Source organism: Mercenaria mercenaria, unplaced genomic scaffold, assembly GCF_021730395.1.
Source record: "Mercenaria mercenaria strain notata unplaced genomic scaffold, MADL_Memer_1 contig_1619, whole genome shotgun sequence".
NCBI lineage: Eukaryota > Metazoa > Mollusca > Bivalvia > Venerida > Veneridae > Mercenaria > Mercenaria mercenaria.
The window spans coordinates 19,231-40,932 of NW_026459609.1; the positions used below are offsets into that span (position 1 = coordinate 19,231).

Consider the following 21,702-nt stretch of genomic DNA (forward strand, 5'->3'; position numbering starts at 1 on the left):
TTAAGGCCGCAATTTGCGAAAAAAAAAAAAAAAAAAAAAAAAAAAAAAAAAAAAAAAAACTGCTGCGAAGAAGTGTATCAGTTGTTTTATTTTATTCTATTGACATATCATGCGTTTAAAATGACAACCTGTAAACATTACAGAAATCTACTGGTGTACAAGATATCCCGAGAAGGAGTTCATAAATTCACTATTTTCAAAGACAGCGTTTCCTGAAGTAGTTTCAGTAGACTTGACCCAGACTTTTGATTGTGCATGAAGCACAGCAACTGTATCTGCTGTATCACATGCGACCGCGTCTGTTTTATATAAGAATATAGTAGCATAGGTAACTCCATCTACTATAATAGCTATGTACAATCCTTTTCGATTATAAGCACACATTTGTGCACTGAAAGAGTAAGTGCCATTGACAGGCGCTGTGAAGATTCCAGTCGATGTGTTGTAGGCGTGTCCCTCATTCACGAGTGTAGTTCCAAAGATCATAGTCTGTCCACTGGTAGGTGTTATATCGGTGACGCCTTTAGCTTTGAACACGATATTCGGAACTGAAATTATTTAAATGAATTGAACGAATTTTACTTTAATATACTAAAATATGAACAACTTCGAAACAAATGACATGATTTGCTTCCTGGATTTTACATAGCTCTTATCTGAGCCATATGTATCAGACATCAAAATACTCGTATAAGCTAAATATAAAGTTGGCAATCAAATCATATAATATAGGTTATAAAAGACATGTCTTCATTGGTTTGCTAAAAATGCATGTTCTCTATTATATCATGAATTGATATCCTTTTTGGTGAATTGAACATGTAGATACAAATGTATGCTATTTAGGTCATACAAACGTAAATATAAATATCCATTACAATCTATTTAAATGAATATCAATTTTTTTATGTTATGCTGTACTTAAATAAAAGAAAAGAATTGCCCGATGAGACAACGTAACACAAATAACGCAGTAACAAACACCAAACTGACGTCAGGCACTCGATATGTATACGTTATAGATCATTTATTGACTGTCTAATGTAATTAAGTTTGCCGGAACGGAGCGCAGCGTAGTGAAGGCAAAACTTAATGCCTTTTCGTCAGTCAGCAACATCTCCGTCTCACATAAGGAACCCTTCTTTGAAACTATCTTAAATTAGTAGAAAGATATTCTTTTAAATATGCACATTTGTACATAGTGACTTTTTACAATATCTTATTAAAATCGGTTTCTGTTTTATTTTGCAAAGGTGAATTGTGAAAAAAAGTTTAAGATTTGAGCTTGAATTTCCCTGGGAGGTGTGGCCAACATTGTCTATACACAAAATCATGCGGATGACCTAGATCTAATTATAAATATAGTAGACGACTCACTTATCGAGTAGTTTGTAGAACACAATATCACATTCTTATTCAATGAAAATAAATATGCAGGTTTAACTTTATGCACTCTGGTTTATTTTAGACCAGTAGAGGTTAATTGACCTCCGATTTACATTTGAATTTAATGAACAATAGGAAAATTTGGATATATATCAATAGTAACAATTAGTGCACTTCCAGGTCAATGCTGTATTTAAATCTTGGAGTTAATACAAAGGGTAAAAGGCGCAGAAAAGTAAAACTTGAACTGCGAAAGTACAGCTTGCATTTATAAAGACAAAAGAAGAAAAAACAAAACAATTTGATATGTATACTGATAAAGACATATCATTTCTTGAATACAGTCCCTGTTTTGGCAGTTGCTCCGCCTCCCTGAATAAGGGAAATCCATAATAGGCGGAACAATGGATACTCATTAATTTTGTACCACTTCGTGATTAAGTAGAACATTTTTTTCAGTTATGAAATAATATGAAAATAAGTTGGTAACATTTTTGAAAATCCCTGGCTTGTCATTGGATAAAAAAGATGTTTGAACTATAAAAAAACTCGGTGGTCAATATGAAAAAATATTAACTTTTCCGGTTTCACTGCAATCTAACGAAGGGAAAAACGAATATGTTATAATCATAATCATAATCATAAGCATTATGAAAGCATTAAATAGACTGGCGCTGTACCGAGTAGGATAGGACATCTTATTATTTGTATAGTCGATTGCAACGGATACATACTACAGGTATCTTTCCTACACGAAACATTTTCTAACGGGTCTCCCTCACAGTTTTTCCCCAGAGGCGAGGGGCGAGGATTTGTACATGTTCGTGATCTAGACTGTATACCGTCTCCACATGTCACTGTACACGTGCTCCACTGTCCCCAGTCAGACCAGCCGCCATCTTTGATGAAAAACAACATTACATTGAATACAGTTCCATAAGTTTCAATACTTGCTGTTTATTACTTTTATGTTTATATGTGCTCATCAAATAAACAGGTTCAGAAAAATACAGTCGTTGAATAAATCTTCATTTGAAGTTCAGATGCGAAAGAATTTTGACGTACAAACTGTGTGTTATCATGCAACAGATGCACAGTTTGTACGTCATAGCGTCAAACGTCATAGCGGCAAACTGGAAAAACAAAACACACAAAATAGGTAAATATGTGATGTGTATCTTCAAAAACATAGATGATAATTATTGAGTTCTTGATATCGTGTTAGGATCGAAATGATTTATAACATACAAGAAATGCTCTTGAATGAAATCATTGTTTGTCTTGCGCACCAATGATATAATTCTTTCGCATCTGAACTTTAAACGAAGATTTATTCAACGACTGTTTTTGGATATATTATGTCTTCATTAACCATTTACTACAAGGTAACCTACTCAAATTAACTATGCTCGAGTCGCGATATTGTGATAATTTTGCACAGGCTGATATCTCTCCTTCACGTACAACATAGGAAGGACCTTCCTGTGGCGATTCTACGCTGCGATTTTTAAATCTCATTTAACCACTAGAAACAAAAAAATATTAGTGGAATTTTAAAAAACCTGGAAAGAATATCCATTTTTTTCTTTCCATTCAATTGATGTTTATTTTAATAAACGGCAAAACATGAGTTAGTCACTGTTTTAAACAACGCACCCTAAAGTTTACACATATTCTACATGTCTCCGCTTTGTGTCACGTCATTGATAACGAACACCGCACTGTCAGCTGTACTGAGTGTAATGGCGGACATGTAAATACAGCGAGGTAGCCAAATGAAACATATAGAGTTTACGCCTTATTAACGTGTTTTACTGTTATGTTTAAACCATAAAATGATTCAGTTTTATTTTGTTTTACGATTTCATCGTTTAAGTATATTGCCTGGTCATGTTTTTACCTAAATCTATTATCATCACAGAAAAGCTCTTTACTGGTTTTGACGTAAAGAGAGGGATTCTGCCAAATCACAAAAATATCTCAGAATCAGTTCTGACGTCAAATTATTTGGACTACAAGGTAACCATAACATTTTAAATACTGCAAACTTAGCACTCACTCGTAAAATATACTTGCGGAATTTTTCAAATATCTGTTGAGTAAATTATCTAATTATAATGGTATTTTGAGTTTGTTACAACCAACCATTTCTTTTGAAAAAGCATGATTTTGGACTTCTGATCTTTTGATTTCTGGGTCACATATTGTAAAGTGGGAAATGTGCTTCTTTTCACGTGCCCTCACTGTTATAGGTAATAGAAAATCAAAACACATTTAACTTATATTTTGTGGATAATCCCTATAAGTTTTGCTCCTTTGTTTCGAAAAAGTAATTTAAAACAGTGGCAAAAATGTCTTGTCTTTTACAACTATGCGCCTCTCAGACAGTTAGACTGTGTGTATAACATGAACCATCATTGACAAAAAGATCAACAGGTGTTTTATCAATTTGATGATGCAAAGATTGCATGATATAATTAGATAAAATGGCGGTCATACACACCATTAAATGTCAAATTTATTAACAATTCTAACCAGATTTTTCTAATTTTGACGCCATGAGTCTTCTTACGGATCGTTCGTTGATTGTACCATTGTTAGCACTGACATTTAAAGGTGGTCAATCACATTTAAACAACATTTAATGACATTTTTTACTTTTTGTATATTCTGGTAGAGAATTATTTAAGGAACAAAAAGACCGATTACATAGCGTTAGATTCCTATTTGAAATGTATATTTTATTTTTTTTATAAAATTTTGTAATTACTCCCCTTTAATATGAAAGTATATAAAAAGCTGGGTATTTCTTTTTATTTCGATACAATGTGTAGTTTTACATTTGCATTTGATAGACATATCAACTATTGAACAGTCTGAACCAAAAAATGCAAGTTTAAAAGCTGTGTGTAGCTTCTGAATTCATTTATTTCCAATCTATCTTGGTTGCGCAACCAAGATAGGCAAAGGGAGGTAATAATAATTTTTCAAACTTGCGTTTCTAATGAAATCCATCTAAATACATAATTTTTAATGCAAATATTTTACAAATATATTGCAATATGTCTAATATTTATACATTTCCTTAGGCAAAGTATGTTTATCAAATTTATACTTATGATAAAATAACTTTATCTTGGTTGGGCAACCAGGATAGGAAAATGAAATTTTAAAAACACCTCCAGTGAAAATCTAATTTGTATTAAGTGTTAAGTGAACATAAATGAGTGTAAATGATCAGATGCTAAAGTTTCGAACAAATCCGTTACATGGCCAAAATCTGATTATCCACCTTTAAAGAATGTGAGTCAACTACTTTAGTCTTTTAAGCTAAATCTTCAGGAAATCTGCCTGCCATATGTTTCGCTTACTTTATAAAAAAGGGCCTAGTTAGAAAGCCAACAAGAAAACTTGTTTTATAGATTTGTTCATAATTTTATTGATAAAATTGATAAAAAACATTATCGATCCATTGTTACATCTTTACATTCTGTCTTTGCATAAAGAACCACAAATTAAATAAAATTTGTGAAAAGATCCGTTGGAAGCATAAAACACAACCAAGCAACCAAATAACAGATTACGTCTGTCATGGTAGGTAATGAAATGTGCAAAACTCTCACGCCCCTAGCATTGGCTTAAGCGGAATTCTGTTATACCAAAAAAATAAATATACTCCATGATTCCAAAAGACCAGTATATATAATAACACTGAATCCAAGTATGGCGATACTTTTACAGCCGCCGCGCGGCACTTAAAGACTGCCGTATCGGTAGCTGGTAAAATATGTGCAAATGTAACACCTGACCATGCTCCAGAAATGTATACTTTCCGTTTGATATTCTTCAAAACATTATAGCCAATGCATTATTATTTGAAACATACTAATGTAAATTCCGATTATATAAAACTACTTTAGAGAGATACTTAAGAAAACAGTTACAGTGCAACCTCTGCAGAGCAACACCCTTTGGGAGATGCAGATATTGGCCTCTGTTGAGAGGTTGTTGCTCTATAGAGGTTAAATTGATAGTAAATTTCAACTATGGGAAATTTTGATGATGCTGTTGGGGAGAGGTTTTTGTTATAGAGAGGGTCGCTATGGAGAGGTTGCACTGTATATCTGTCTTATCATTCCATACACAGGCTATTACTTCCTTGTGTATAGTGACCAGCTCGGAAGTCTTGCACATAGACCGACCATATACGCACTTATTGTTCCTTCTTGTGACTTGGAAAGAAATGCCAATATTCGTAGAACCTACAAACCAGGTACAGAGATTAATCAGTTATGTCTTTCTATGCCATCACAACTTCCGTTTGTTTCATTGATCGCCTCCGATGAGGCCGCGATCATATTGAATAGGACAAGTATTTGCACGATGGGGAAAATATTTCATGATGGACCTGTCAGTTCTTTACTTATGGGTGAAACAGGTCTCATAAGCGTAAATACGACTAGCTTCTACTGATTATAAAACATACCGTACGATTTGTTGTGAATCAACTGTTGTTGTACTTTTAGTAGTTCAACCGCCACCCTTGTTTAAGAGCAACATTTAAAAAACACGTTTTTTTTCATCCTCAAGTAATAAGTAAGTAGACTCGCCCAGTTTAATCAATCTAGACGCATAATCTACATAGAGCGCTTACTTCACCCGATTTACATTCGGAACATTTTCACGCGTTTCGGGCTTTATCGTATGTTTAACATGGGATTTTTGAACCGTCCAAAGATGTTGGAAATGTTTGTCTCATTGTTTATTTTTTTTTAGTAAAAATGTTACTGCTTTCATTGTCTACCACTTTTTTTCCACCCTTGCCTGAAAAAACAGTAATGAGTTTGTACACTGTTCAGACAATTGTGCTCTGTTGAAATTTAACCAAACACAAGTTTACCTGCATAAACAGAAACCATGATATGTCACCATGCACGGATCCAGATGGGGGGTGGGGACCGGGGGTCCGGACCCCCTCTGGAAAATCTTTAAAAAAGGAAAGAAGACAAGAAGGAAATAAAATGTTTTTCGAAAAAGGTAACATTAGGACTGCATGTAAAGTATATGCGGCTGCTGTTACATACGACCCCGACATAATTCATATTATTTATCTAAAAGAAACTAAGAATTTTACCTTCAAGAAAGCTTGATTTTATCATTTTCGCAAATTTAACAGGTTAGCCCATAAAACTGTTCCAGAATGCAATAAATGAAGTGCCAAATTGCAAAATTTCCAGGGCAGGTGGGGGGTGGGGGCAGGGGATCGGACCCCCTCTGAGAAAATTGGCTGTGTCCGTGCATGGTCACTATACCTGTCCAGTACTGGACATTATGGTAAACGCTTCATTCCTGCACAAATGACAATTTCGCAACTTCTGTCCGGTTTGTACAAATTTCTGGCCGCGATAAACCATTTGACTTGTTTATACTTAAATCTATATCAGATATAAACCTACTTGCACATGGACCTGGTAAACATATTCTGTCATCTAATGTATCACCAAAACATGGGTACCCGTTCCTGTCTGGTACAGGGTTCGAGCAGTTCCGGTGCCGTTTTTCTATTCCAACACCACATGTCACAGAACAAGTGTCCCAGTTCGACCATTTAGACCATCCTCCGTGTACTACAAAATGAACAGCGTCTTTCAATTTCTATGTTCCAATTATAATCAAGTCACGTATTCATCAACGTTTTAATTAAAAAATAGAAGACTAAATTTAAATTTCAGACTTAAAACGTTGATGAATACAGGTAGCAGTATATATCTTGGTTTAGATATGTATTAATAATGAGCGAGCTGACAGACCAGCTAAAGAACCCTAAATGGGACTAAACACATGCATTGAACGCGTTTGTTCGGTAAGGAAGGAGCTTTAATGAAGTAGGTGAAAGTCTTCTCCTTTCGCGACATTTATTATTGTTAATTGTAATAACATAAAATATAGGTACTATCATAGTATTTAAGATCAAAAATGCAAACAATACTTATAACAAGTGTTATATTTTTCTCAGGTCCATAACCAGTATTGCTCTAGGGTTATACCTGGATAAAGTTGCTTTAAGCATGGTTTAGAGAGTTATACCTGGACGAAGTTTAAGTGAGTTATACCTGGACAAAGTTGCTTTAAGCATGGTTTAGTGAGTTATACCTGGACGAAGTTTAAGTGAGTTATACCTGGACAAAGTTGCTTTAAGCATGGTTTAGTGAATTATACCTGGACAAAGCTGCTTTAAGCATGGTTTAGTGAATTATACCTGGACAAAGTTGCTTTAAGCATGGTTTAGTGAGTTATACCTGGACGAAGTTTAAGTGAGTTATACCTGGACAAAGTTGCTTTAAGCATGGTTTAGTGAGTTATACCTGGACGAAGTTGCTTTAAGCATGGTTTAGTGAGTTATACCTGGACGAAGTTTAAGTGAGTTATACCTGGACAAAGTTGCTTTAAGCATGGTTTAGTGAGTTATACCTGGACGAAGTTTAAGTGAGTTATACCTGGACAAAGTTGCTTTAAGCATGGTTTAGTGTCCGTACTAGATCCGATGCAGTCAAGTCCGCCATCCGCAGGGGCAGGGTCAGTACATGTTCGTGTTCTAGTCTGAGTCCCGTTTTCACATGTTACATCACAAGTCGACCAGGGAGACCAGCTACCCCAATTTCCATCAACTACATCGAAAGACAAATATCGTCTTTTTAAGATACGATGATTAAAATGTTTTCTTCACTTTATCAGTTTTCTAAATATTTCATTTCGAGTGATATAGTAATCTTCTTTGTAATAACTTTTACTGATAGTGGTATCAAGTAAATATCCATGGACTAGGCTTAATAAAACGTTAACACTCGGTCACATACGGGACATATACATAATTTAGTAGACAACTGTCCACTTGAAACAAAATCGATTATTCAAAATATAGAAACGGCATTGCTCAACTAACAATCGTGTACATGATTATTTGAATTACCCTTCACAAAAGAAAGAATCAATTATATATTATGTATGCTCAGCTTGAAAAAGCTCCAAAGCTCATAAAGAATGGCACGCAAATGTACAAACCATATACGCAAAGTACAGTTGATTACATCGACCCTAGGTTCAAGTAACAATATTAACAGCAAAAATAACTGTCGCCAAAAATGAATGTACACACCCAGAGAGAAAAGAGCACAGAACTTATGAAAGATGAATTTTGCACAATGAATATCGTTTCATATCATGAAAAAATATTCATCTAAAATGACTGTACACACCCAATGAGCAAAAAGCACATACCTTGGCACAGATGAATTTTGCACGATAAATATCGTTTCATATCATGAAAAAATATTCATCAAAAATGACTGTACACACCCAATGAGCAGTACACAGAACTTGGGACAGATGCATTTTGAATGATAAAAAGCCTTGCATATATCGAAAACCGTATTCATAAAAAAATTACTGTACTCATCAAGTGCGCTGAGAACACACGACTAGGAACAGATGAATTTTGAATTGTGAATATCCTTGCATATATAGAAAACATATTCATCAAAAATGAATGTACATATCTAACGGATGGGACAGATGAATTTTGCTTGATGAACGTCCTTGCATACATTGAAAAAAGTATTCATCAAAAATGACTGAACACAACCAGTGAGCTGAGAACACAGAACATGGGATAGATGAATTTTGAATGATGAATAGTTTTACACATATTGAAAAATGTATGTATTCATCAAAAATGAATGTACATACCCAATGAGCAGAGAGAACAGAATTTGGGACAGATGAACTTTGCATGATGAATATCCTTGCATATATTGAGAAAAGAATTCATCCAAGCACAATCAACTTTCACGTCGTCAATGCATCTTCCAGCTGAAACGATAACAACAGATTACGGGTAATCTCTGTTTTTTCTTTAAAGTGTAATACGTGTACAAAAACTGACTGCAAGTGTGTTAACCATCGGTTTCGTCAAGGTTAAGTCAAGAATGGCCATCTGAAATACTAATATGCTACATATATAGTGTTAAGCACTAATTTATATATCATGATTAGCACCGCTAATGTATATTACTTTTTGTTAACGTCTGCTAAGTATAATACAGATTCAGTTACACCCCCCCCATCCCCACACACACGCACCGGCTATAGACATCGATTAAAACGTTCATGAGCTTGATATATAAATATTGCATTCCTGAGAGGGTGATATGAAAAATGTTTACCGTGAGATATATGAATATCGACCGAGGCGCCAGGTGAGGCGCCAGCCGAGGTCTATATTCATATTTCGAGGGGTGAACATTTTTCATATCACCCTCTCTAGAATGCAATATTTATTTTATTATACCGAAATCTTATAAAGGTCAAAACATTTACTGGAAAATCAACATATTATTTATTTAATATTAACAAGTAATTACAGATTCAGATTTCAGATTCAGATTCAGATTTATTGGCATATCGGCATATACAATATACCTTTGGCCATTTACAGAAATAAAAAGGATGGCCAAGATATCACAAAATATATAGTAAAAAACAACTATAGGTTCTAAATATATATATTAATCATTAAGAAGCAGCAATATCTGTAAGTTTTTCCTTTCTTAATTGCATAGCATAATATACATATTTGGCTGTATTTCTAATATTTTTATTATTACTTGAAGATAATGTCCTTGTAAATTTATTTATACATGTACATGCAAATGACTGATCAATACCATACTTTTGACGAAGATTTCTATAAATTGGACAGCATAACAGAAAATGATATTCTGATTCTACATTTTGTGTACACAGTTTACAAACACGTAAGTTTCTTTCAACTCCAGAAAATCTTCCACTTTCAATTTCAAGATAATGAGAACAAAGCCTAAAACGAGACGTTTCTTTTCTATGTAAATCATTACCTACTACATCTAGATATTTTTCAAATTTGTACACCGTTTTAAACTTTCTATAATAAAACAATTTGGACTGGTTACTTATCACATCATTCCAGTCTTGTACATACTGATCACGTAATCTCTGTTTTAACATTGGCATATAATTAATATCATAGTTCTGATTATTCCACAAATAACTATATCCTAAGATATCCAGTTGTCTTTTAACAGCTGAAGCCCAAGTAGATTCAATATTGTTATTTAACAAATCACACTGTTCTATAAAAATTTTGTGTACAAGTGTCTGGGGAGTTTTCATTATATTTAACCAATACTTTAGAGAGCGCTCTTTACATATAACAGAAAGAGGGAAAGACCAAGCTCACCAAGAACAGCCGCATTGGAAGTATGAGGACGAAGCCCTAGAATGATTTTACAGAACCTGAGATGAATTTTGTCGATTTCCTTGTAGTTATATATTCCCCATACTTCTGAACCATACAGAATTATTGGAGTTACAAGAGAATCGAACAAAGACAATTTTGTTTTAATGTCCATCTTAATTCGATTAAATACTGACAACAGGTTATTATATGCTTTCAGAGCCTGGTCATTTAGCGTTTTAACTGCATTTAACATAGTACCTGTGTAATTAAATTTCACTCCAAGATAGCAAAAAGAATCTATTATTTCGACATGTTCTCCATTTATAAACCATCTATAATTATTTCTAGATTTTCTCTTTTCAAATATACAAATTTTAGTTTTATTAACATTTATTTTCAATCCCCATTTGCGTGAATATTCAAAAAGATTACTGAGTTGGAGTTGAAGAGTATCAGGATTGGTAGTAAATAATGCAATATCATCAGCAAATAGTAACATATACATAGATAACAAGTTTATGTCGTCATTTGTAAGTTGTGAGAAATCAACTATACTATTTATATCATTCACAAAGAGGATAAAGAGCAGAGGAGAGAGTGGCTCCCCTTGTTTCAAACCTAGTGATATATCAAAATAATGTGAATATGACATTGTATGCAAGTCTTTTATACAGGATTTAACATTTTGATAAATGGCTTTAATCATTTTGATCATTTTACAACTTATTCCAGACTGCACTAGTTTTATCCATAAAGCGTCATGTATAATTGTATCGAAGGCTTTTTCGTAGTCAACAAAGACACAGTAGAGTTTGGCCTTGTTTAACAATACCTTTTGAATAATTGCATGTAGAAGAAAGATACAATATGTGGTACTACGTTTATCTCTAAACCCGTATTTTACATCATTTAACACATTCTCATTTTCACAAAAAAATATTGATACGATTACGTAGAGCAAGAGAAAAATCTTAGCAACAACATTTACAAGAGTTATCCCTCTATAACTAGAAGGATCTTTATGGTCACCTTTTTTATAAATAGCAACTATTGCTCCCTTACTCCATGCTTCCGGATATTCCCCTTTATCATAAATAATATTGAATATCTGATCAAGATAAGGTGATATAAATTTTTTCGAGTCAATAAAGAAATCCGCCACATTTTTGTCAACATCACAGCTCTTATGTCTATTTAAATTTGAAATTGTCTTGCGTATTTCCTCTACAGAGAAAGGACGATCAAGGTTACCAATAAATAGTGATTCGTCCCTATTAACAAAATCATTTTGATTGAAAGTGTTCTCATGTTGTATATTAGAAACATTGCAAAAATAATCTACAAAATCATTTAAATCAACATCACTACTAGTCCTATTCGATTTACACTTATACTTTTTGATATACAAACCAAATAAAGAAGACAGAATTAAAGAGTCTTTACATTTGGCGACCATGTTATGTAAGACTTTTTAGATAGATTTAGCCGAGACGTTTACATATCGCTGACTCCTATATTTATTCAAATATTTCAAAATTGCGTCAATCAGTAACATTCGAAAAACGATGATAACTTTCTTTTTTCTTAACGAAACATATAAGTGTGAGCACTCATTTTCTTAGTTAGACCATTTCCAATCTCATGGTGGTAGTTTCGATTCAATATTGGATAAAAAGTTGTTTTCGAAATATTTGGCACGTACAGCAAACCGTAAAACAGAAATTTCGGCCGGGTTCGCACATACAAGAGCATTAGAAAAGGGTAATTTAATCCTAACGTATAATTATATAAGCGCCTCGTCTGAAAATTTATCGACTCAGTCTTTTAATCAATGCGAAAAATAATATCACATGCGCAGAAAATTGAAATAATGCTGTTGCGCATTTGATAGGAAATTATGGATCATATCACCTGCGCAGAAATTGAAAATAACGATTTTCCGCATGAGTTATAAAATTACTGGTGAATATGATATATTATTCAAGTTAAACTAATGGGAAATTTGCATTGGACATTTATCAAGGGGGGTATTCGATCTACTCCTTACCATGGAAAAAAAATGGCGGCCAAAACTGAAAATGTGAGTTTTTCTTACATTTTTTCTTTTTCAAGGATATCTAGACAATAACACATGTCTATCAACCTGCTCCACTGTTTTCTCTATCTACCGGTACCTTTCACTTTGGAAACAGTACTGTAATTTGTCTGGAATGCTGGTCATGAGATTCGAATCGATGGAAAATTCTCCGGTAAACACGGGATAAGGAATAGTGCGACTTGCAAAAATGGTCTTTTTTACCTAAGATACCGCAGGTTGTAAGCTGTTTTCCGAGTTGAAGGAATATTTCCACATACTTATCTAATACTGTTGGTTTTGAGCAGATCACAATTCGTATTTTCAAAAAAACACAATTTTTGTCTGATGATAAGGAACAGTGTGCGAAAATTAGAGGATAAGGTGCAGAGCAAATTTTTTTCAAACGGAATTTTACAGTTTTCTCTCATCGTTCTGAGTTAACCAATCGACATTTCTCTACCATGTAATAATTAAAGAAGTCTAAATCGTGACCCTTGCTGTTAAACTACATTAATACTGCAGGTGAACCATAGTGTAAACCATTCCCTCGTTAAAAGTCATGACAAACAATCGAGTGTTCATTATTGTGGTCGTTTAAAAATAGGCTCCAAAAGCAATTAAACATACTATAATTTCAATGAATATGTGTTTATACTTGTTACCTAATGTCAAATGGATTTATCTGATCCATAATCCAAAACATGTACTAGTCTAGAGACAATTTAAAATAATACATACGTTACTGATGCCATGCGCAAGTTTTGTACAAAACTTCTCAACGCTCGATCGCTTTTATAGTTAATGACGGATTTTTTTAGTAAATGCAAAGAATACATATTCCCTAATTACTAATAACTGCATCATAATATGTATGTTTGTGTTATTACGATCCCTAAACAATAAAATAGATATGACGCCGATGAAGGGATACGTATGTTATGGATCTAATTCCTACTATGAATATATGAGCTTGACATACAAAGAATAGCGTTTTTATGTCTTTAGAGGTTATTTCTAGTTTTGTTTCAACTACATGTTATAACATTTGATACAAGATACACTTAGTAGTGATATATTTTTCACTTAAACCTGCCTTAAAGATTCCACTTTCTGTGATACAAATGTTACCTTTATTCTAAGACATTGAAAATCACAGCAATTCATGTTGAGCTAAGAGTAGTTTTTTTGGCATAAGAAATGGCAAAATGAACGTGATCGATACAAGCGTTACCAGTCTTATTTAAAATAACATAAACAAGAAAGTGTCAGTCAGTTTTAATTGACAGTGTCATCAGTTTGTATCGTCTACGTCATAAGATGCAGATTTCACACATGTAAAGTCGCACATTTGTCCCTGAAGACGTGTTTTCTATTTCTGAAAATGTTCAACGGGCTCCGCTGGTAATGTTTGGTTTATATAGGAAGCTAATTTGATATTTACAAATATATTTTAAACCTATAAAACCTATTTGTGATTATATGACAATTATATTTTTTTTTTCAATTAAATTTATGTTGTTATACATTTTGAGTACGCCATGAACACAGTACAAACTATGATACATACGTTACGTATGGTAACGTATGTATCCTTTCATACTTGATATCTTACTGACAGACCATTTTATACAACATGAGGCTTCTTTTATTTTTGAAGTCAAGGTTCCAAGATAAAACGCTCGGGCATTTTAATTTGCTGAAAAGTTTTGTTTTTATCACTATTTTTCTTCAAAACGGCATGCAAATTCTATTTTTAAAATCTGATAATATATGCTTTAATATTAATTTTTTGTTAAAAGGTTTTGTTTACAGAATTGGTCGTAGGTCATAGCATTTTTATCATAAAGATAGATGTTTGACATTTTTTTAAATACAAAATGAATGGAAACAGCATACCCGTGGTACCCATAGCACAGTGATCGGTAACGTATGTATCAATAAAAAGGTTATTGGTGGATGTGTGCGTATATCAGTAATAATAACTCACTGTTGACCTGGGGTTATTGTTAAGGTAAAAATCTAACAGTTAAAGGGCATAAAATTTTGTTCCAACCGTGATATATCTTGAAATATTTTTTACAAGACTGTAAATATATTTGAAAAAGTCTTTACAGTAAAGACAGACTTAATAGAACTGTTAATTCTGAATGAAATTTTATAATGTAGAATTGTCGGTTTCTGTTGATGCTTGGTTCTTGAATGTGGTTGTACTCAAATAAAATGATCTTTTTTTATTTTTTTTTGAAAAGTTCCGACACGGTGACTTGTGGTTACATTTCATTTTTAATATTTGAATAAGCACTTTATCTTCTTATATACAGCTTAATGTTGTGTGATTCATGGATTCAATGACAAAAGCACTTGTTATAAGGGCTGCCACCTTACAAATATACAAGAGACGAGATTATCAACGCCGCCTTTGAAATTACGAATAATTAACTTGACAATCGTAAGAAATAATTAATTTGAATAATTAAGTAGTTGTGGCTTTTGATTTACAATGGTCGGCTTCAATTTGATGGCAATCTTGAACACGAATTTGGTGCCCGAAAATGAATTGATTCGTTATTCTTAATTTGGGATACATACGTTACCATCAGCATATTTCTGATCAGATGGTTACCAAGATTGTATAGCCATATTGTGCATAAGATTATGCTGATTACATGTCAACGGTTTTACTGCAAAGGAATAATCACAATATTTGTTGTTTAAAAGTATTATTGTAAAGTTGCAATATTTTATGTTTTGACAAGTTTAATACATGTTCTAGTTGATTGACATAAATGTTTCCAAGAAAAGCTTGATGATTAAATGAACTTAAATTCGTGGTATAAGATGCATAATGTTGGTAAATAACAATCATATTTGCCACATATTAAGCCTTACTTGAATGTATTTTTTCTCATACCCATGTAATTCAGTGTAATGATACGTTTCTTTGGTAGTGCAGCTTAAGATACAAGCAGGACACATAAAATGTTCAAATTGCTCTTCCAAATGTATATGTTAATGGCATCATAAGAGTATATATATGATTTTATGAGCTAATTATGTTTGCGATTTGCCTTTTGTCAATTTTTTTAAATATGTATTGTAACTGTTAAATGTTCGTTTAATAATCTACTAGCGAAACGTGCGAGGTAATATCCCGTAATAACTCTAAGCCAACGTTAACTTATAATGTAAGAGTTAACCATAATTATGAAAAATCGTATGCATAGTTAAAGCTTCAACCACGAATAATTTCTTGTCTGTATGTATCCATAAAATCGTGAATTAGTGCGCCTAAATGTCGCATAACGTATGTATCTTAACGCAAAATTACAAAAAAGAGCGGTATATTTCAACAATGCATAATGCCTAAACAAGTTAAGTGGTGTTGCTCATTTTTTACTATCTTTAGTAGAACACATTGTATTTTAAGTAGGTTTAACTTTTTAAGACAAAAATATTTCAACATTTTTGTAAGGCAATTGCTTGTTATTAACGACTTTGGGCGCTATACCAAACAGAAATTTATAGTTACTTAAATGTTGGCGAGGGATACTATATTAAGTACTTGCTAAACTTTTGGCTTTCAGTACATCACGTGTCTGATAGACAGGCGTAACCTTTTAAATCTTCCTACATTGAGCAAGAGATAGTTATAAATGATCACCAAAATATTATTGTAACAGAATTTTACTTGATTGTCTCTGAAAAGAGCGAAGAAAAAAGTCGCTTGAAGAAGTGAACTGCACCTTATCTTCTTATTTTTGTACACTGTTCCTTACCATCAGACAAAAAACTGTGTAATTTAAAATTATGACTTTTAATCGGCTCCAGACTAACCATGATGGAAATATATATTGAAATTTTACTTCTTATCAGAAAACTAGCTCACAACTATTTGAATAATTAGGGAAAAAGACCATTTTTGCTAATCGCACTATTCCTTATCCCGTGTTTTCAGGAATATTTTCTATCGATTCAAATCCCATGACCAGCATTCCAGACAAATTACAGCACTGTTTCCAAAGTTAAAGGTACTGATAGATAGAAAAAACAGTGGAGCAGGTTGATAGCCATGTGTCATGGTCTAGAAATCTTTGAAAAAGATAAAAAGTAAGAAAAACTCACATTTTCAGTTTTGGCCGCCATTTTGTTTCGGTGGTAAGGAGTAGATCGAATACCCCCCTTGATTTATGTGAGGTATAATAATAAGAAAATTTTAGATACGATGCCCTACATGTATAAGGGTAACGTGTGCGTTGGACTTGCATAATATGACTAACGTTAAAACATGTTTCTCCTTCGTCCATTTTTTTATATAAAAGTAGCATCTGACCGAAAAGCAATACGTTTTGGCAGTATTTATATCCCTCTAATGTGGATTTAAGGAGGAACCACACTATAACTTTTTTTCAGATCCCACGTTATTGAGTGGTACCAACAAAAACTGGAAGATATTTCTGATTTAGATCTGTGTATATTTTTACGTTTAATGCATCAGTGACGTTTCCATGACGTCGCAAACATTACCACTTCGCGCACTTTTGGCGTCATATATACGGGGACAAAATCTGCCTTGAAATTATTGTACCGGCAATATTTTTTAACGTAAACCCATAAATTATACATGAAATGAAAGCTGACACGAAACTCCAGACGATGATTTAATCGGAATTGCTCTACGTTTTCGCGTAATAAAATGAGAGCCAAAAAACGAGTTTTCTTTTTACTTAAATTTTCCACACAAAAATAGCTTCGCACAGCATTAAAAAAAATCCATCCGTAATTTTTTTACCAAAATTGAATATGTTTTACACTAATACGTCCTGTAAATATGTAGTAAAAAAACAGAAAGTTTTACCGTGCCGTTTTGTGGCTATAAGAACTTTTTAAGCATCACTACAGTAACATTTTTCGACGCTGAAAAAAAAAATGACGTGAATGTGAAGATATGGCCCTTAAGGTTAGGCAAAAAAAGTTTGTTTCTGGTAACATGCTAAACAAATAGGGTAGGTAGCTAAAGTGCCGCCAGTTGTTATTTACACAGTTACAATCAACTATAAAAGATTTTTATTTAATGATGATTTAATCGGAATTGCTCTACGATTTCGTTTAATAAAATGAGAGCCAAAAAAACGAGTTTTGTTTTTACTTTAATTTTCCACAAAAATAGCTTTAAAAAATATCCACCCGTATTTTTTTTACCAATATAAAATATGTTTTACACTAATACGTCCTGTAAATATATAGTAAAAAACAGAAAGTTTTTCCGTGCCGTTTTGTGAACTTTTTAAGCATCACTACAGTAACATTTTTCGACGCTGAAAAAATGACGTGAATGTGAAGTAAAGTGCCGCCAGTTTTTATTTACACAGTTACAATTAACTGTAATTTATTTATTATTAGGTATAAGGCCATGTCACGGCAACGAAGTAGATTTGAAATGGCTTTTTTGACCATGTCTGGAAGGTTTTCAACCCATATGGCGTCAAAAGTGTGCGAAGTGGTCATGTTTGCGACGTCATGGAAACGTCACTGATGCATTAAACGTAAAAATATACACAGATCTAAATCAGAAATATCTTCCAGTTTTTGTTGGTACCACTCAATAACGTGGGCTCTGAAAAAAAGTTATAGTGTGGTTCCTCCTTAAAAGTGTAGTATCAACTATCAATGAATGTTCCTTTGTTCAAGTGCGTGAGTCAGGGTCTTATTGAATTTAACAATGCCCCAAAACCAGGCTCAAACAAGTATTGAAATAGCATTGTTTTTAGGGATTTTTAAGTGTTTTATTTTACAACTATGTTGGTATGATTAACTCTAGACAAAAATTGGAATAAAATTAATATACTGTTGATGCCTGAGTGAAAATGTCAGGGAAGGTGTAAAATCAAATTATGTTTATAAATAAAAACAAAGGTAAATATTTAACAGGAAGCACCGTGTTCCTCAAAACGGAGCATCCTTAAACCACAACTCAGTAGAAGAGTATGCACGGATGTTTGTACATAAATACACAAACGAAGTTAAGTATCCAGAAAATAATAATATATAAGGGAAAACTGAGAGGCATCTCTTTAAAATGGCCAGGTAACCAAAGCGGATTTTAAACCTGTTTATGCTGCGAATATAATCTCACTCTTTACCCGTATGTACCAAAGTCAGAGAAAAGTGTAAATAAAAGTAATCCCCGCATGGTGAAAATTTGTAAGAATGTCAACTACTTACGTTTCAGGTGTTCACAGAGGTTCTTGTTACAGGTATCTGTACTACAACATTCATGACAGTCAGGTGCTTGCCTTCCACTAAGGTCTCGACCAACAAAACTACCAGCGACATTTCCGGTAACACCACATTGCTGTCATAAAGTAGAAATTAGTAGAAAGTTATGTTTGTTCTACATATCATATGAATAATACTGACCAGCGATCTTCGAAAAGAAATAAGGACATCGATTGTTATTACTTTGCGAAGGTTGACTATATACAATATCTCCCAGCCAGGCATTAGATATTTCATCATAATAACAAACATGTTTGTCAGTACGGGCTTCGGAAATGAATAACACCTTGAATTTATTCGAACAAGCGTTCTGTCTGTCACTTTCTCAGATCATTGGAACGTATTTTAAACAAGCAGATATTTAAAACAATTATCACACATTTTTTTTGGCGAAATCTAGTATTCAAAATAAATCCCTGTTTGCTCAATGGGAATTTTATATCGAGTGTTTACTTTAGGTATAACAAGGCCCGTTTGTTATGCTAATGCTAAAAATTTCTAAAACTGAAAATTCCACAAAGTACACATATTACTATACCACGCATTTAGACAAACAGAAAATAATTGATCATTTAGATAGTGTCTCTTTGGTTTAGTATATTGCAATAGCTGGTTCTCACCTTGCAAATGCATTTGTACTTGCTCGCAAAAAACAAATCGAGGTTAAGAAGCTTCCATGAGATTTTAAAACTTTGTAAGTTTTTCTTGTTTTTAAACAAAAATCTTATCGCCGACACGTGTGGGAATAATTGCATTATCTTTAGGCAGTTCTCGGCTTACCCTGCAAAACTCGGTGTGATATATTCGACCTTAATACTCCAAACTGACGTGAGTCAACATGAAGGATATGAGGTTCTACGTACCTGATTATCTGTACAGCCTAGGGTGTTTGCTTGTCCAGATGCTTTAGATTCCATGTAACAAGACTTAAAATATATTGTATGTGATGTTAGTTCAATGTACATAAAGGAAAAAAAACTACATTGTATATAACTAGTTAATACAATCACAAACTTAAGGTATCAGCTACAATCAGAGATATCCGTCGGGAATACACAATATTTTTACAGTCTAATTAAAAATGTTTGATTTAAAATGCATTCTTTTCCTATGGCCTATCAAATTTCACACTTAATAATACGTAAAAGGTTCCTAGCCATTTCTATTATTGTTTTAAAAAGAAATGCTTTCCTTTCAATTCTAGTCTTAAAAACTTTCATGACCGGTACGAAACATGGTAACCAATGGACTATCTGGTCTAGTCAGGTAATAGGACATTTTTCCCACACGAGATGAACACAGCGGTATGCGTAAGAGACATTCGTATTTAAATTTTAATGTTAGTAGTTTTGTGACATTTTCGTAGAAAAATAATAGAGAGAATATAGTATAACTCAGTTTCATTACGAAAAGTAGTGCCAGGTTACTTTACATTAATTTTGATGTAAGTATCTGTACTGACCAAATGTGACAGGAAAAATTGCTCTACCATACATGTATCTTACAGACACATTTACCTGACCGGAACGGCACTCTATTATAGTCAAACATTTATCTGACAAACATTTACAGGCACGACGTTTCTGTTATTGTCATCGATAATTACTTGACAGGCACAAACTTTCATTGTCAAATTGTTTACCTGACTGGCAGGGAAGTCAGTTATTGTCAAAGGTTTATCTTGCCGGCATTGTATTTTGTTATTGCAATACGTTAAATTCTGAGCGACATGGTAATTTGTTATTGTCAAAAACATACAAAATGGCATGGCAATTTGTTATTGTCGAAAACATACAAAACCGGCGTGGCAATTTGTTATTGACCGGCACTGAAATCTGTTATTGTCGAAGACTTGCCTGACAGGCATGGCAATCTGTTAATGTCAAACATTTACCTGACTGGGATGGCATTTTGCTATTTTCGAGCATTCAACTGACTGGCATAGTACTTTAATATAGTCAAACATTTATCTCACCGACATGGCACCATATAATTCTTTAACATTTACCTGCCCAGCACGGCACTCTGTTATTGTCAAACATTCGTCAGCATCAGCAATGCTAGAGCAATTATAGCACTGAAGGCATCTGAAGAACATATAAAAATCATTTGAAGGAAATAAGAAATTTGAAATATGTGTATAATCTTCAGCATTTAGGCGCTATTGCTATGTATACCACTGCGAAAAAAGGGTCAATATACGGGAGTGTACGGTCCCGTATATTTCGAAAATACGGGCGTATACGGGATGTATAATACAAATATACGGACCTAATATACGATCCCGTATTCGGAACATCTAGTATACGGGAAGTCCGTATATTTGTCATGCATATACGGGATCCCGTATACGCCGAATATACTAAATGTATATTTCCCGTATATATGCAATATACGAACTTTCCTAAAAAATCCCTAGAAATGGTGGTTTATTCGTGTCCTGCTTTAACATAAGTTTCATTTCATGTATTCGAAGGGTCTTGAGACTTTTTTTCCCGTATACTTTCCGTATTTTAGAATATACGGAACACGTATACGAGCCTGTATATTCCGAATATACGTAGTATACGGATCCCGTATTTTTGTCATATACGGACTGTGATTGCATCTAATATACGGGCATATAGTAATTACGGACTTGTATTTTCTAATATACGGGCTTCGGATTTTTTCCGTATACGCATGATAT

At 33.4% G+C, this 21,702-nt stretch overlaps 1 protein-coding gene across 1 annotated transcript; it reads right to left on the minus strand.

Moving 5' to 3' along the window:
- Positions 1-147: 147 nt before the first annotated feature.
- On the minus strand, positions 148-21,100 carry LOC123542368 (SCO-spondin-like; the record flags this gene model as incomplete). Its single annotated transcript, XM_053532659.1, has 8 exons — positions 148-548; positions 2,121-2,285; positions 6,843-7,013; positions 7,884-8,054; positions 9,133-9,255; positions 18,960-19,089; positions 19,877-19,939; positions 21,022-21,100. Coding segments are annotated over 8 exons (1,303 nt in total), but the record flags the coding sequence as incomplete, so codon positions are not given.
- Positions 21,101-21,702: the final 602 nt, after the last annotated feature.